The sequence below is a fragment of the Pelobates fuscus genome, chromosome 1, assembly GCF_036172605.1.
Source record: "Pelobates fuscus isolate aPelFus1 chromosome 1, aPelFus1.pri, whole genome shotgun sequence".
In the NCBI taxonomy this organism is placed as follows: Eukaryota; Metazoa; Chordata; class Amphibia; order Anura; family Pelobatidae; genus Pelobates; species Pelobates fuscus.
In genome coordinates, this window is record NC_086317.1 from 84,878,006 (window position 1) to 84,896,815 (window position 18,810).

The window sequence follows — 18,810 nt, forward strand, 5'->3', positions numbered from 1 at the left end:
ACAAACAAAACAGGCTGTGCCTAATCACAGAAAAATGCTGTATTTACGTATAAAATGTTGTGAGAGTCTGAATGACACATTCCAGAATTTTGAGTAGTCACCAAATTGACCTTGCTTCACATAGAGCTGGATCTTTTTTCTGTGGGTACCTGTAAAAACAAACGAAGAAAAGAACCGATGGTGCAATATTTCTCAGTAGTAAAGACGTGTAAATTTCCCACTCACATGGTATGGAGCTTCAAACAATTATACTACTGCATGCTATTGTGTCTTGAGCTTGTTTGAAGCTCCATACCATGTTAGTGGGAGATTTTAGGGGACTATCACTCAAAATACTTATTTTCATCTTGATTCCATTTGGGTTAAGCCCTTCCTACTCCATTCGTCTAATTTTGCTCCAGGGCTAGATTTGCATCTAACCCTGCAGCCTTTTCTTCCAATTAGTGGGAGATTTACACGTAATTGCTGTGTGTCTTCAGCTACTGAGAAATATTGAACGATCAGTTATTTTCTTTGCTTTTTTTCAACATGTATCCATGGTTTAAAGATCAAACTCTGTAAGAAGCAAGGTCATTTGGTGACTACTCAAAATTCTGAACTGTGTCCTTTGTACTCTTTCATAAAACAGTATTTTTCTGCTATTAGGAGTAACCTGTTCTGGTTTGTATTTTGTTTTTCTTGTGGAGTACTGAGGGAGTTCCCCTTGTTCAGTGTTTGCTGCTCTAGGGAATCTGCTGTTTGGTCTATTAGTGCATGTCAATCTTATGTATATTGCCCTGAACACAGTATGGCTAGCTTAGTACATACCAATTATTTCAATGAGTCTCCAGTCCATGGTCCATGGTCGAGGGCGTCACCTGGCTCATGAAGAACAAGGTTAGCCCTGTAGAATGAATGAATATTGCTTCTTAAAGGACCACTATTGGCACCCAGACCACTTCAGCTTAATTAAGTGGTCTGGGTGCCAGGTCCATCTAGGTTTAACCCTTTTTGCTGTAAACATAGCCGTTTCAGAGAAACTGCTATGTTTATAATAGGGTTAATCCAGCCTCTAGTGGCTGTCTCATTGACAGCCGCTAGAGGCGCTTCTCACTGTGATTTTCACAGTGAGAAGATGCCAGCGTCCATAGGAAAGCATTGAGACTGGCTGAATGCGCTCGCGGCTCTTGCTGCGCATCCGCATTCAACCGATGACGGAAGAAGAGGGAGGAGAGTCCCGGCGCCGAGGGAGCCCGGCACTGGAAAAGAGGAAAGTGATTAACCCCTTCCTCCCCCTTCAGCGCCACGGGAGGGGGACCCTGAGGGTGGGGGCACCCTCAGGGCACTATAGTGCCAGGAAAACGAGTTTGTTTTCCTGGCACTATAGTGGTCCTTTAAGGGACTTCCTGCTTTATTAATGTCCCTTCATAATATGTCAGGACAGTCAGGGTATTTAGAGACTTTTCATATTCTTTAAAACAAAGGTGTCAGAACAAATAGCTTGAAAGAGGCATTTACTGTGGTTTTCCAATAGACTAATCTCTTTTCATTATTTGGAAATTAAACAGTGCTTTAAACACAGCTTTATTCCAATTATATATTGAGTCATTTATGTATAAGTTGATTAATTCTCATACATATCTCATCTTGCTCTCTTATAGGAGAATAATTATTTATTGCAAACACAGCTGCACATAATGAATTATCTCTAGCTACTTCTATACCAGTTAAAATTGGCCTTATACAGAGGCATTTCTCATTTATCATGTGTTTCATCACAGGTATGACCTTTAACCAGACAAACAAACAGAGGAGTTTATACTGTGGTACAGGGAAAAGGACGGAGTTATAGCCCATAGGTTAATTGGACTACAACACCAAAAAAAAAAAAAAAAATTCCCACACACACAATCCCTCAAGAAAGATTTAAAACTTAACTTTACTTTGATTAGCAAAACCCAAAAAACAGAGATTACAATAATCACTTTAAAAAATCTAGTTTCGAGTAAATTAATATTTAAAAACAACCTACAGCTATTGCTTTGGGAATGAGTAGAACCAGCAAAAGAAATACAGTCTATTTAAATCAAAAGCGATAGAATGACGGAGAAAAATAATGAATATAAAATGTATTCAGCCACTGCCAAGTCAGTGGCAACAAAGCATAATACCAAATAGATATTATGTTAAAAGAGCACTATAGTGCCAGGAAAACAAACTCGTTTTCCTGGCACTATACGGTTACTAGGTCCCCCCCTCCCTCAGGATCTCCCTCCCGCTGGGCTGAAGGGGTAAGCCACTTACCATAAGCTCCCTCGGCGCTGGTGATCTCTCCTCCCCCTGCCGACGTTAGCTCCGAATGCGCATGCACGGCCAGAGCCGTGCACGCATTCAAACCGCCCATAGGAAAGCATTACGCAATGCTTTCCAATGGACGTCAGCGTGTCCTTATTGCTATTTTCAGAAGCAACCTCTAGTGGCAGTCAGGGAGACAGCCACTAGAGGCTAGATTAACCCTCAATGTAAACAGCTGCAGGGTTAAAATTAGGGGGACCTGGCACCCAGACCACTTCCGCTGAAGTGGTCTGGGTGCCTATAGTGGTCCCTTAATGCCATAATGCTGGCAAAGCATCAAGGGAGATGTAGAGAAACGGTGTTAAACTACAAATTAATGCAAAGAGCCATAGAGAGGAACCAACACCGAAAAGGGTTCCAAAAATAAGGAAATGCAGAAAAGTATACTGATTATAAAGTATAGATTTCTGATTGAAATGAAAGAAAGCAAATAAATCTGGCTCTTTATCTAAGCTTAGCTGGTGGACATTCCACTGACAGTCTGATTTCAGAATTTTGTAAGCCGAAAAATACCAGTATGATAGATTGAAAAGGTAATTAAAGTGCTAACATCAAAACTTACCAGATAAATAAAAGCAATGATTTTAAGAAAGTAAAACATAGAGTGAATTAAAACTGTATCGCTTTATGGTAATCTTTCCAATGGCATTTAACCAGCTACCAGAAACACATGCACTTATCAAGATTGGAAACAGAATGCAGCTGTCTTATTAGTAATAATAGTGTATTTAATCACATAATTTCTCACCCTGCAAGCTGCAGAGATAACTTTTTTGGATTGAATGTCCACTTTATTTTATGAAGCTCAATAAAAAATTTACAAAATTCACATGACTGAGAATGATACCTACTGCAAGATTTTAGAAAGTGTCAGTATCTGCAGGCCAGAGGAAATCATAGAAACTAAATGTAATCAGGATTTTGGGTGATCTGTGATTAGTCTTAATTCCTAAATCTGAATCTCCATATGACTGAATCACCACAGATGAGTAATAAAAAAAAAAAATAGGTTCAGTCGAACCCAATTTCATCTAGCTGGCATTTCAGTTTGGACAAATTTCCCATGCAATTATTTCTCGAAAAATTATTGTACTGCAATTACAAAAAAAATCATCTCCATTCCTTCCCCCTTTTTCTTGCACCACGGATGGAACTCACAGAATAAACAAAATTACTCATCTGAATCTCCATATGACTGAATCACCACAGATGAGTAAGTAATTGTGTTTATTCTGTGAGTTCCACCGTGATAGATTTAAGCAGGTTTATTGAACACCGCAAAGTTTCGACCTGTACCCACATCTTTATCAAGCTTGATAAAGACCTGGGTACAGGTCGAAACATTGAGGTGTTTAATAAACCTGCTTAAATCTGTCACAGTGAGTGCTTGAGATTTTTTTTATTTTATACCTGCTCTTATGGGTTATGCTTTCCCATGCTCAGTTAGCACCCAGTGACGTTTATGATTGAGTGCAATCCTTTTTTTTTTTTTTTTTTTTTTTTTTAATGTACCAGACAGACACAAAAACAGTAGGGAAGCTTTGAGACCTTGGAAACTTACACATTCTTCTTCTTTATATTTCAGGTGTGCAGTCAATACCTGAAAGACACCAACATGCTGTTTGTTGGGGGGCTCCTGGTTGCAATAGCAGTTGAAAAATGGAATTTACACAAGCGTATAGCCCTGAGGGTGCTTCTGATCGTTGGAGTCAAACCTGCTTTGTGAGTTTTAGCAGTCAGATGTTTTCCGATCTTTTCTCATGCCAGGTTAGATAACGTCAACAGCTTTGTGAGGACAGAATGCAAATATTTTTTTAGTTTTATTTTGAGATCTTTATCGCCCCATTCTATGTTGCATAAGGGACCCTAAGTAGTTATGCAGAGTGCCATCTATCCACCTTACAATATATTTAAGTTGTATCACTAATATTATTACAACAAATGTGGCCAACTAAGAGTAGGATCCATTGGTCCTTGTGACATTGATGATGTTGCAAAATGCTTAGAATGGTGGAATCTCACCAGTTCTAGAGTTGAGAACAATAAAGTCAGTTCATGGGGGCGGGGCCTAACCATCATGGCGACCAGACGTGCATTCCAAGAGCTCCCGCTCAAAATAGACAAAATAAGCAATATAAGGCTGCATCCAAAAAGACTAACAGAGGTACTGCTTAATCGATATCACCTCACAACAGAGGGCATGCAGTGGGACGATGTGAGACCTGCTCGAAACCCGCAGACACCGGGACAGACAGTGCGGCCTAGCACACAACGGGCGGGGGAGGCGGCCGGAGGCGGCCGCTTTCCCGACCAGGAGGCACTCTGACACGCACAAAGCGAGCAAGCCCCGTCACCCCCCCCTTTGGACCGGTGGGGGAGATCCCGGTCCACCAAGCGGAGGCTACCCCAGGCAGGGTGAAGCACTACAGACTGCCTCGGGGGTAAAGCGGGAGTGCAAAGCTTCAACCAAGATGGCCGACGCTGCGGAGGCAGAGCGCCCCACTGAGGCTGCATACGACCTCCAAGCCAAGCTGAACCAGCACTTTGAAAGGTTCTGGAGACAGCTGGAACGCAGGCTACATCGACAAGCCCCACTACACAAAGCTAACCCTCCAGGGCAGAAACAGCAACTACACAGTCGACCAAAGGCTCCACACCCTGCGGGCCGACTGGCTCCACGAAGAAGGAAGGGGCTTCTGGGGACGCCTGGGGTCCAACAGCGGCAAAGAACGCGGTCTATGCACCGACCACACCAGCCACCGGGTTACCCACACACGTGGCCCAAACAAGCCATTCCAAGCGAGCTACATGGAAAGACCTGCCAGCAACCTCCCGGATCTCTATACACACGGAGACGCATCCTTGGGCACAGCCTGCAACCCACGATACTCACCACACAACGACGACGCCACCAACACACAGCAGGGCCCCGATACTCCGTACAGACTTTGGGAGGCAAACTGACCAGCGAGGCAAAAGTGCGGGACTATGCTGGAGACTGGGTCTGGTGGGGTTGCATTGAGGTGACCCAGTCCCTTGTCAAACCTCTGGACAGGCTACGCAGACCAGTAGGCATAGGGTAATCACCCCCCTCCATGTAGGCCTTACTCTTATTAGACCACCTAGCGGCCTAGCCCGCACAGAGTAACTGCCCCAGCACCCCTTCTCAACAATTAAATGACCCTCTAAAATGTGCATCTAAATTAGACTCTCAGAGGTTTAACCACAGTAATGTTATTTTGCTTTTTTGTACTCTTGTTCTTTTGTAGCTTAATGTGCATATTCTGACTAGGCATACCTCATGCATCTAATCGATATGACCCAACTAATGTACGACTTAACGTAAACCGACATACTCAACACCAGCATGTGAACCATTTAAAACTGAAAAATGCTTAGTCTAACTTGTTTATCTTAGTGACCACTTGCTTTAGTTAAATTACCTTATTGTTGACAACACCAACTTTTCTAAAGTAATCGCAAGAGCCTGCATGTCATTTTATACATTAATAGCACTAGCCTGCCTAAGTAATTAGCGTTGAATCTTCTTATGTTATTTCTTCTAACTAAAAATGTGCATGACTATTGATGACCATTTGCTTTAGTTAACTTACCTTACCGTTGACAACACCAACTTTTCTAAAGTAATCGCAAGAGACCTAGCCTGCATGTCATTTTATGCATTTATAGCACTAGCCTGCCTACGTAATCAGCGTTGAATCTTATGTTATTTCTTCTAACTAAAAATGTGCATGATTATTGATGACCACAACCTGTAAAGCAATTGTTTATAACTATACTCTGATGTCGCTATTGTGGCGCACCAGCGCTTACTGTTCTCCTTATGCACAACTAAAATAAAGAATTTAAAAAAAAAACAATAAAGTCAGTTCAGACTTGCTTGATGGTGTAAAATAGCTTGTTAAGGGACCAATTAATTTGTTGGTGCTTTCAGCTGTAAAAAAACTACACATACGATGCACCCAATGGTTTACAAACCAGATTATTTTTTGTTTTTCAGGTGGCCCCCATGCTTCTTAACTATTTTGCTTCCTCCACTCTTACCCATTCAGAAGTTTTTTACTGCTTTATCATTCTTGTAATTTTCCTCTTTATCTCCACCGTCTCCTAAATGATGCCCAATTCATACCCACTCTGTATACACAGGGCCAGATTAAGAGCCTGGTGCTGACCATTATGATTGGGCCTAATTACAGAAACTTATCGACCAAAAACACTAAAACAGTCATACCTCCAAAGAGTCAAGTATCTGATGGAGTTGGTGTTGGAGGGAAACTCAAAGGATGCAGCTTTAAGAAAACACATACTCTATGCTAATATCTATATCTAATTAATGCTTTCATCTTCTCATGTAAATCCATACCCCATAACACCAGTGTCCATGGGCGGGGTAAAAGGGTGCACCACTGACACGAATCACGTGACCAGAACTGCCAAAAGGGGCGAACATGCCCAAAAAGGGGGCATGTCTGTCCAAAGAATTGGAAGGCCAGCCTGGCATCAGTGTCCCTATGTATCACAGTGTCCGAATGTCGCCCAGTCCCCTAGTCTCCCAGTGTCTGTGTCCCCATTTCTCCCAGTGTCCCCATGTCTCAGTGTGTCCCGTGTCACTGGGATACTAGGGGACACTGAGAGACATGGGGACACTGAGAGACCCGGGGACACTGAGAGACATGGGGGCACTGGGAGACATGGGGGCACTTGTGAATACAGACATGGGGACACTGGGAGACATGAGGACACAGACATTTGGGGACACTGGAAAAAATGAGGAGACAGACATTTGGGGACACAGACATGGGGACACAGACACTAGGGACACTGGCTGGGAGGCATGGGGACACAGACACTTGGGGACACTGAGAGACATGGGGCACTTGGGGACATAGACATGGGGACACTGGGAGGCATGGGGACATTGAGACATTTGGGGACACTAAGGACACAGAGACATGGGGACACAGACACTGGGAGACATGGGGACACTGAGGCACTAGGGACACTGGCTGGGAGGCATAGGGACACTGGGTGACATGGGGACACAGACACTAGCTGGGAGTCATGGGGACACAGAGACATGGGGACATTGAGAGACATGGGGACACAGAGACATGGATGGGGACACAGAGACATGGGGACACAGAGACAAGGGGACACTGGGAGACATGGGGCACTTGTGGACATAGACATGGGGACACAGATATTTGCGGACACTGGGAGACATGGGGACACTAAGGACACAGAGACATGGGGACACAGACACTGGGAGACATGGGAACACTGAGACACTAGGGACACTGGCGGGGAAACATAGGGACACAGAGACATGGGGACACTGGCTGGGAGTCATGGGGACACTGGCTGGGAGTCATGGGGACATTGGGAGACATGGGGACATAGAGACACGGGGACACAGAGACATGGGGACACAGATACTGGGAGACTAGGGGACACTGGGAGCCATGGTGACACAGACATTTGGGGAAACTAAAACACTAGGGACACTGAAAGACATAGGGACACAGACACTAGGGACACTGGCTGGGAGGTATGGGGACACAGACACTTGGGGACACTGGGAGACATGGGGCACTTGTGGACATAGACATGGGGACACTGAGACATTTGGGGACACTGGGAGACATGGGGACACTAAGGACACAGACACTGAGACACTGGGGACACAGACACTGAGACACTGGCTGGGAGACATAGGGACACTGGGAGACATGGGGACACTGAGACACTGGCTGGGAGTCATGGGGACACTGAGAGACATGGGGACACTGAGAGACATGTGTCCACATGTCTCCCTGCTGCCTTTCCCCCCATCCTTCACATACCTGAGCTGTAGTCTGTCTCTGAAGACTGGGAGCTGCTGTCTGGACTCTCTGTGCTGTGTAGCTGCTCCCCCGTGGATCAGTGAGTAGAGAGAGGCAGGGAGATGCTGTAACTTTCTATCCCTGCCTCTCTCCACACACAGTGACCCCTACTGGCCGGTGCTGGTATTGCAGAGTAATCTCCGTTTATAAGGAGAAAAATATTTGCATTTGTATTGCTGGTATTACTTCAGTACCGTCATGGCCAGTCAGCCTCCAATACCAGCTGTGCCTTAAAATATCAATCACATGGTAAACCTAAGAGTAGTCTGTAAAAAACAAAATGTAAAAAAAAAAATTTTTTTTTTTTTTTACAATGGGCCTATTCCATGGGCCTGGGCCTGGAGCTGCAGCTCCATCAGCCCCTATGTTAATCCGGCCCTGTGTATACAATTCATGTACACATTCAACACACTAAAGCGCATGTCACGTTTAAACACATATAACATATATCTCACATAGGTCACACACATCCCACACATAATATGCCATCTGGTAGAGAATGATTATCCACAGCTATCAACAAAGTGATAACAGACATGCATGCAATGTTGCTTTAGTGACAATGAATAAACCCCATATGCTTCATTCAGTCTCCTGGTCAAAGATCAAGGCAAGGCTGGGCTACTGCTGGATGTTTGACTGTTATGTCTGACAGGGAATGAACGAACAAGGTTACTGTGTTTGAAGAGTGCCCAAGGAATCGAGAAAAAAAGTATCCTCTCTGTCAGCAATAAGTCAGCAAATTGAATTAGTTAATACGTGTTAGATCACTTAGATGTAGTAATCTAGTGATCACTTGCAGGAGGACTGTAATTTTCTTATTATTTTCTATTTAGTTACTGCAGGTAACATTTAGGGATGATTTAGATATTGATGTAATCAGGGGACATAGCCAAAAGCATGTTTTTCATTTTCACTAGTGTGTGTGTATTTTCTTTTTTTAGTTTAAATTTATGTATGTATGTCAGTATAATGAAAGTCACAGAAAAATTGCAAAGTGTGCACACCAAATGCATAAAAGAAAAACATAATCAGTAATTTGACCGAAGTTCATAATTAAGTGGACACATAAAATGTATAAAATACTCCAAGGGAAATGGTATGAAAATAATGTGCCACAAAGGTTATTTGAGTTATGGGGCTTCAACAAAATTAATTTTTATTTGCTAAAAATGGATATTTCCCTAATTTGGCTATATTTCATTCCAAAAATTATCAAGTCCTATTGCTATACTCCAAACATTATAATTTTTGGTTTTGTTTATTTCATTTACTGTAGCGTTAAAATCCAATCACATATTTTTTTTTGTGATAAAGTAAATGTAACCAGATAGTTTCACAGACATAAATTGTGATACATTGTTCAATTAAAAGTATTAAAATGTCCCTAGATAAATATCCTATTTTTTGGAGCAGTTTAGGATTTGGTAAGATATTTATTGTATATATTTTTTACTTTTTTTATATTAATTATATTAGTTAATGTTGTTTATATGTAATAACGAGTATATGTTATAGATATAAAAATATTTAGTTTAATTCTGGATCATGGTGTCATTTGTAATGTTGTGATAATCAATAAAAAGATGAAATTAAAAGCACACACTTACAACTTCTCATAAGTCACAATCCTGTTTCCTTTCCTTATAGCTTGATTTTGGGATTTATGATAGTAACAGCCTTCTTGTCTATGTGGATCAGTAACACTGCCACAACTGCCATGATGATCCCTATATCCCAGGCGGTGCTAGATCAGCTTCATAACTCAGAGGAGAAGCTAGAAGATAATTATTTGGAGAATCTTGGCGACACCTTAAAGAAGTCCATGGATGACTTTACTGAAATTGTGGAAGATGACATGAAAAATCAGCCATATGACATTCAACTGGAGAATTCCTCAGAAATGAAAGGGAAGGGCTCTTTAGATCCAGCATTTGTCAATCACGAGAAGGAAAGTGAATTTTCAACAGGTAAATTATTTCTTAAGAAACTCTCTGCATGGGCTACCACTTCCATTGTGAATGTTTGCTGCCCCTACTCTGCTACCATGGTTGTTAGGTTTGGTAGGTGGACATGAATAGAACAAGGAGATTTCCTTATTTTTTCCACCACCTGGAATTACCAAGTCCTAGAAAACGCTATGGCACCTTGACCTCTTAGAACTTCTGAAACCAAAAAGTAAGTAGTGGAGAGGAATAATCCTATGATCGTATCTTTCCAGGGACGATGATAAATAATACATGAGCAAGGGTACAGCATCTACCAAGGGAGTTAAATCCCATTAGAAACTCCAACCTCACTACAGAACTCTTAACTAACTAAAGATGACCATACAATGTATATAAGTCATTGGCTTTGTATATATGTACATTATTTATACATGACTGCAGTCAAATTGAATACAAAAGTCATGTGACTAGTGCTAAAAGATACATGAGTGCTTAAAGGAATGCTCAAATCACGGTGACTATTAAAGCCATATGTAGTGGTTATGGTTCCAAGAGTGCCCAGGTGTCTTGTTAGCATAATCTGTCAAACTGTTTTAGCAGATGTCAGGTTTATTCAATACAGGAAATCATTTAACTCATTCACTGACTGAGATCACTCAGGTGATGCGCTCGGCCAATGAACAAATGTCAATATCGGCATCCATCCTCTCCTGCTTAGGAAGGCCAGAAGCAGCGTGGGTGCCACAAGGGACCCAGGTATACATCACACCATGCAAATATGGTTTGACAGAACATGGTGGCATGGCACAAGGGAACCTCTGGCATCATAACCACTACAGCCATAGTGGTTATGATACTATGAGAGTTATTTTATTATCTCTCTCTTTCTTCTGAAAGTTTCCATAATCCACATGCCAAGTTCTTTATTTGAAATAATTTTAAATGAGCATCTATTAATTATCAGATTGTCTGCTGATTGGACATGAGAAGCAGGTTATATATTACAAGACTTCTAAGGACAATTGCATATATTCTCTATCTACATAAGGATTGCGGAGAATGTTTGTTATGTTTAACTAGCAGACCAGATGTGTAAAGACTGTGTTCCACCATCTTGGTTACACGCTAAGATCATGCTACAATCAGCAATGTATCTCCTAACTCCTTTAAGCAGCATAACTACTGCAGGAATGTTTATAAAAAAAACTGGAGTTCTTTCCAGCAGTCAGAATTAAGAATTAAGAGTTAATTATATCCAACCTATATGGTGGTGATGTGAGAGAGCCTATCTAACCTGCCTGTTACACTATCAGCCAATAACTCAGCCCAAGTTGGACAAAAGTGACATTGATAATGTGGAAGTGTCACTATGATTTCCTTGGAGTCCAGGAAGATCCCTGGTTTATTGTGTGTCACTTTAAATGAATCTTTCCTATAATTCAATTATTAACTATGTTTTTCATGTCATTCTCCTTCATAATCTGCATAACCTGTTGAAATAAATATTATTATTTTATTACCGGTAATTATTTATCATTACTTATATATATTTATAACTAGAATCTCAAGACACATATTCATAGATATATGTAAATGTAAGTTTTAATACAGCCATACATTCTGAACATTATTTAACATTCTATAAACAAACGTGAAGATCTTGTTTATATTGACATTTTGTGCTCTGTAACGTGTGTTTGCAGATGCTGGCCCCACCATGATTGCATTAGATAATGGTAAACCAAGTGACACCAAACAACAGAACAGGCAACAAAAGCACTTAAATCTCTGCAAGGGCATGAGTCTTTCTGTGTGTTATTCTGCCAGTATCGGAGGCGTTGCTACTCTCACGGGTACCCCACCAAACCTTGTATTGAAAGGACAAATAGAAGAGTAGGTATTAGGATGGTTCGAACTTGACACAAGTGTGTATTCTAAAATGGGATGCTTAATTATATTAACTAGTTTGGGTTGGGCAGGATTCAAAATTTGCATGCTAGCCCTGCCCCAATGTTTTTGCAAAAAAAAATAAGAAATAAACAAAAATGGTCAGTCTAAGCATTAAAACTCTCAAGTCTAATGAAGTGGTTTTGGTTGATAAATGCTGCCTCTGTAGCCTCACTGCTAAATTATCTGCTGTTTTGGTATTAACCCCATTTATTTCTGCATTACTAGCTACACCTCTCCTGTGACTCACACAGATTTCCTACACACATTCTATGTTCATTTGTAATCTATCTTTCATTCAATGAGTTCACAAAGTGTGCTTTCTTTCCTGCTCTGTTAATTGACTAGCAAATAGCACTGCCAGTAGCCTCCTGTGTTAGGCTATATAAAGGTATCAGAGCTTCATAGGAACAAACAAGAATCAAAGAAGCACATTTCTACTCTAGCTTAATGTGAACATTGTATTTTGTATATATACATTGATCAGCCACAACATTAAAACCACTGACAGGTGAAGTGAATACAATGGATTATATTGTTATGATGGCACCTATCAAGGAGTGGGATTTATTAGGCAGCAAGTGAACAGCCAGTTCTTGACTTTCATGTGTTGGAAGCATGAACAGTAGCCAAGCAAAAATATCTAAATGACCTTGACAAGGGTCAAATGGTGATGGCTAAATGACTGGGTCAGACCATCTCTAAAATGGCAAATCATGTGGGGTGTTCCTGGTAGCCTTGGACATTAAGGTCATGGGTGCCCCAGGTTCATTGATGCATGTCAGGAGGAAAGGCAATCCTGTATGGTTCGAGCACACAGAAGAGCTTCTGTAGCTCAAATGGCTGACAACTTAATGCTGGCCATGATAGAAATGTGTTAGAACGCACATGTATTGTAGATTGCCCATGATGATCCCTGTCCACCTCCAAAAACAACTTCAATGGGGATATGAGCATCAGAACTAGGCCATTGAGAAACGTCCTGATGAATAATGTTTTCTTTTACACCAGGTAGATGGTGGGGTGTGTGCGTAGTTTTCATGGGCAAGAGATGGCATCTGGATGCACTATGGAAGAAGGCAGGCCAGAAAAGGCAGTGTTTTGCTCTCGGCAGTGTTATGCTTCGAAAGTTTGAGTCCTGGCATTCATGGGGATGTTACTTTGAATAATACCACCTACCTAGAGAAGTTGCAGACCAAGTAAACCTCTTCATGTTCCCTGGTAGCAGGGGCGTTTTTCAGCATGTACCCTGTCACACTGCAAAAATTGTTCAGGAATCATTTGAGGAACATGACAAAGAGTTCCATGGAGGCTCCACCTCGGAACTTGCAGGAATTAAAGTATCTGCTGCTAATGTCTTGGTGCCAGATACCACAGGACACTCTCAGAGATCTTGTGGAGTCCATATCTCAATGCATCAGAGCTATTTTGGCAGCACTAGGGGTATGATATTAGACAAGTAGTTTTAATATTGTGGCTGATCAGTGTATATCCTGCAAAATATCCAATATTTACTTATGAACTAATGTTATACATGTTATATATGTTTGTTTTACTAATACCTACATTCATGTATGCATATATTTTCCATAGCTTCTTATATGCTTCCTATGTCCAAAATACTTTTCTGTGAGAAGCATTTGAATGGACATTGTCCACCATGAACAGGGAAGTTAATCCTGGGCAAATATGAGGTGGATCAGCTTAGCTGTAGAATTTGCAGAAGAGGAAGAATTCTAGGGAATTATATAAGTGTTTGAAAATCTAATACCGTATATACTCGAGTATAAGCCGACCCGAATATAAGCCGAGGCCCCTAATTTTATCCCAAAAAACTGGGAAAACTTATTGACTCGAGTATAAGACTAGGGTGGGAAATGCAGCAGCTACTGGTAAATTTCTAAATAAAATTAGATCCTAAAAAAAATATATTAATTGAATATTTATTTACAGTGTGTGTATAATGAATGCAGTGTGTGCGTATGTGTGTGTGTGTATGAGTGCAGCGTGTGTGTATGAGTGCAGTGTGTGTATGAGTGCAGTGTGTGTGTGCATGAATGCAGTGTGTGTGTGCATGAATGCAGTGTGTGTGTGCATGAATGCAGTGTGTGAATGCAGTGTGTGCAGGGCCGGTGCAAGGATATTTGCCGCCGTAGGCAAAACATTTTTTGCCGCCCCCTCCCCCCCCCATATGTCCTGACTTCCCCTCCTCCTCCCTCAGTGGTCCTTACCTCCCCACCCCCGTGTTCCTTCACTCCCCCCCCAGTGGTCCTGACTCACCCCTCCCCTAGTGGTCCTTACCCTCCCCTCCCCTAGTGGTCCTTACTTCCCCCTCCCCTCCCATAGTGGTCCTTATCCCACCCCCTCCCTCTCATAGTGGTCCTTATCCCCCTTCTCCCTCCCATAGTGTTCCTTATCCCCCCCCATCCCTCCCATAGTGGTCCATATACCCCCCCCCCCCTCCCTCCCATAATGGTCCTTATACCCCCCCTCCCTCCCATAGTGGTCCTTATCCCACCCCCTCCCATAGTGGTCCTTATCCCACCCCCTCCCATAGTGGTCCTTATACCCCCCCTCCTTCCCATAGTGGTCCTTATACCCCCCTCCCTCCAATAGTGGTCCTTATCCCCCTCCCTCCCATAGTGGTCCTTATCCCCCCCTCCCTCCCATAGTGGTCCTTATACCCCCCTCCCTCCCATAGTGGTCCTTATCCCCCCCCTCCCTCCCATAGTGGTCCTTATCCCCCCCCCTCCCTCCCATAGTGGTCCTTACCCCCCCCCCTCCCATAGTGGTCCTTACCCCCCCCCCCTCCCTCCCATAGTGATCCTTATACCCCCCCTCCCTCCCATAGCGGTCCTTATACCCCCCTCCCTCCCATAGTGGTCCTTAACCCACCCCCTCCCTCCCATAGTGGTCCTTATACCCCCCCCCCCCCTCCCATAGTGGTCCTTATACCCCCTTTTTTTTTATTATTAATTTTTTTTTATTATTTTATTTATATTTTTTTTTTTTCGTCCCCCCTCCCTGCTTGATATATGGCAGGGAGGGGGGCTCTCCTTCCCTGGTGGTCCAGCATTGGTAGTTCAGTGGGGGGGAGAGGGGGGCTGGCAGAGCTGTACTTACCTTTCCTGCAGCTCCTGTCAGCTCTCTCCTCCTCCGCGCGGTCTGTGCAGCTCCCTCTGTCAGCTCCCAGTGTAAGTCTCGCGAGAGCCGCGGCTCTCGCGAGACTTACACTGGGAGCTGACCGAGGTGCTGAACGGACGGCGCGGAGGAGGAGAGAGCTGACAGGAGCTGCAGGAAAGGTAAGTACAGCTCTGCCAGCCCCCCTCTCCCCCCAGTCTGTATTATGGCAATGCAAATTGCCATAATACAGACTCTGACTCGAGTATAAGCCGAGTTGGGGTTTTTCAGCCCAAAAAATGGGCTGAAAAACTCGGCTTATACTCGAGTATATACGGTATATTCATATTTTTCTTATTTTAACTTCCCTGTTAAACAAATGCATTTGTACCTAGTCATTCTCTTCAAATCCAAAAACAAAAACACTTGCAGTCATATTTAAAAAAAAAAAAATATTTGGAATTAGTTGATTTTTTTTGTAATATAATATGTTATTGTGAATTGTATTGAATAAATGAGATCACTATTAGTGTAATTAGTAATATACAAAAAAATATATCTTTGCTTTAGTTATGAAACGTGTTTTCTAGGGTGTTCCCAGGGAACGATAACGCAATCAATTTTGCTTCTTGGTTTGGATTCGCCTTTCCAGCAACAGTTGTGTTACTTGCCTTAACGTGGATCTGGCTTCAGATTATGTTTCTTGGAATTAAGTAAGTAGTTGATCAAAGAGGTCCGGGTCTAGAGTGTCATAGAGGCTAAAGGAGCTGAAGCTTTTTTTTTTTTTTTTTTACTACTCTTCACATGCCCTTGCTTTGTGCAGAGGGAAGTAATTATGGGAATTTACGTGGCATGTAGAGAAACAAAACATGTGTGGATGGGCTGTCTTTAAAATAGTCCAGCATTAAAAGCAATATAATAATACACTAACATTTTCAATAGCAGGGAATTATTAAATGGCTTTATATATCCAACTGACCAAGACAAGACTGTCAGTTCAATGGAAGTATAATGTACATAGTAAAGTATAGATACTTTACTATTTGTTTTCTAGGCATCACCTAGTAATGTGTGATTAATATTTATAATTATCAGTCAAGTTATATTGGGATAGTTTCTGTGAATCATAATTCAGGTGTTCAGTACATGATTGTGATTTTGATCAAATATGTTAACGATATGCAGCTGCATTGATAAATTACCAACTTTTGGTGACGAACACGGGTGTAGGAAATCAACAAATAATGATGTGGGCAGAGTATGGGTAAAAAATAAACAAGTAAAATAAAGACAACTGCAATTACTGACCCAAAAATATGTTTTGCAAATATCGGACTTTGTTTGAATAGACAAAGGCAGAGGCAGAGTGAGATATAACTCATTTAGTCTTTTACACAAAACAAAACACAAAGTAGTGGTAGTACTAATTGAAGCAAATTCCTAATGTGCCTGAGGGTAGTGATTCTCAATCCAGACTTTTAGGTACCCCACCAGTCCAGGATAAGACATTTGCTCAAATTTGTTCCAAAGGGGACACTGACCAAGCCTAGATCATGGATGTACGTTGAAAGCTGGCACAATGGAAATATAACAGTTCACATTAGGTCTCCACACATTTATGGTGCCATCGAATTACAAAAAAATCTAATTACGTTATTCAATGTTATGCAAGACAGTTTAATTAATATTATTAGTATTTGTGATATAATAATTCCATTCTCACAATAATAAATGCTTTATGTATTTTTCCAAGCTTTAAACAAAATTTTGGTTGTGGTGGGACACCAGAACAAAAGGAAAAAGAGAGAAGAGCTTATGGGGTGATTTCCTCGGAATACCGAAATTTGGGCTTTATGAGCTTTGCGGAGGTCTGCGTTCTGGTTCTCTTTGTTTTGTTAGTGATTCTGTGGTTCACAATGGATCCAGGTTTTATGCCTGGCTGGGCAACAATCAGTTTTAACAAGGGCGGAAAAGGGTGAGTATTGAAACAAAATAAAAGAGACCTACCGTACTTTTCCATGTATAAGACTATGTTATTTTAAAAAAAATTTTTTTGTCTAAAATGGGGGTTGTCTTATACACAAAATGTCACTGTAGGGGTTAAAAAAAAACACACACTTATGCAAGAGGCCTAAGTTAATATGGCGATTGCCGCATTTCAGTGTGCACGGCCCACACACATAACGGGCCTTCCTTCCACCGATCCACTTCTGAATGCTGTGGCAAGGAGAAAGAGGTCCCTATATGCATGGGAGCTGCAGCAGACATCAGCACCAACGGAGCTCCAGAGACATGCCACATCATAAAAGGAGCAGCCATATTAAGGTTTGCAATGGCATCCTCTCTTTCAAGGTATTTGTTGATCGCTCTGTCTTAGCGAGTAGAGAATGATCAGATTGCAAGCATTTGGGTAAATATATGGTAAACACAGGGCCTTCTTAACAGCATTATAGGCCCTCGTTCAAAGCAGTGCACAGGGGCTCTGCCTCACACAACCACTCAGAGGAATAACAATGCAAATTATCGATAAAATGTCTTTGCAGAGAATTGCTTTATAATTGGCTTGAAGTCAATGGTCTTCAGGATGCTAGAACTTTATTATAGTTTTATGGCTTCAAAATATCGTTGATTGTTGATTATGTTTTGCTTAGGTACAATTAGTGTGTGTACAATGATTTTGTCAAGGTCAAGACATGTACTTGCACCATTATGATCGCATGTACAGATAACAGGTGATACTACAGTGATTAGTCCACCTTAACATTTAAGGGTTTGAAGGTTTTGAATAAACTCATGGAATAATGTACTGAAAAGATGGCAAGCCTGTGGGGCACTGGGGGCCCCGGGCAACTGCCCAATGTGCCCATGCGTTACTACGGCTCTGTGTAAACAGATCATGGTTGACAGACACTGCTTATAATATGTGCTTAAATGGGTGACACAGACATACTCATACAGGCATAAAACAATATCTATTTACCAGGGTTCAACCAAGCCAACATAATACTAGTAGGATTACAAAAATGAATATATTAGGCCAAATAACAGTAATGATGAATTAGATAAAACATTAGGGTAAATGGGCCAGTGATACATCTCTCCTTAATCAAGCATGCTTTGCCCTTCTCTATAGCTGCGTTATAGTAAATACTCAACTTCTATCCTGTTATTGACATTGCATTATAGCAATCACCATTAGCTTATATTTTTTATAGACATTATATTCATGTATTCATTCTGACTTCTCTTCCTATTATCCAGTTTTGTTACAGATACAACAGTTGCTATGTTCATTTCTCTTACAATGTTTTTCTTTCCATCGGAGATGCCCTCATTGAAGCGTCAGGACACAGGACAGTTAGGTAAATATATAGTTTATGTCGTGTTAGACTATATGAATTATTTGTGTTAAGACATGAAGATTATGTCTAGATCAGTGGTTCTCAAAGCAGTCCTCAAGACCCACCAACAGTCCAGGTTTTGTTAGTATCTCCATTGGAATAAAACAGGGAAATACAAAAATCTTGGACTGTTGATGGGCCATGAGGACTGGTTTG

The 18,810-nt window shown here is 41.7% G+C and overlaps 1 protein-coding gene across 2 annotated transcripts in view; it reads left to right on the forward strand.

Moving 5' to 3' along the window:
- The window catches only part of LOC134604306 (solute carrier family 13 member 2-like), a 36,968-nt gene that overhangs the window by 11,172 nt on the left and 6,986 nt on the right, over nt 1–18,810 (forward strand). For both annotated transcript variants that reach the window (XM_063449946.1, XM_063449947.1), the window contains exons 3-8: nt 3,920–4,056; nt 9,888–10,207; nt 11,890–12,079; nt 15,844–15,966; nt 17,007–17,228; nt 18,515–18,615. In XM_063449946.1, coding sequence (XP_063306016.1) covers nt 3,920–4,056; nt 9,888–10,207; nt 11,890–12,079; nt 15,844–15,966; nt 17,007–17,228; nt 18,515–18,615 — 1,093 coding nt within the window. The remainder of the gene's footprint in view (nt 1–3,919; nt 4,057–9,887; nt 10,208–11,889; nt 12,080–15,843; nt 15,967–17,006; nt 17,229–18,514; nt 18,616–18,810) is intronic.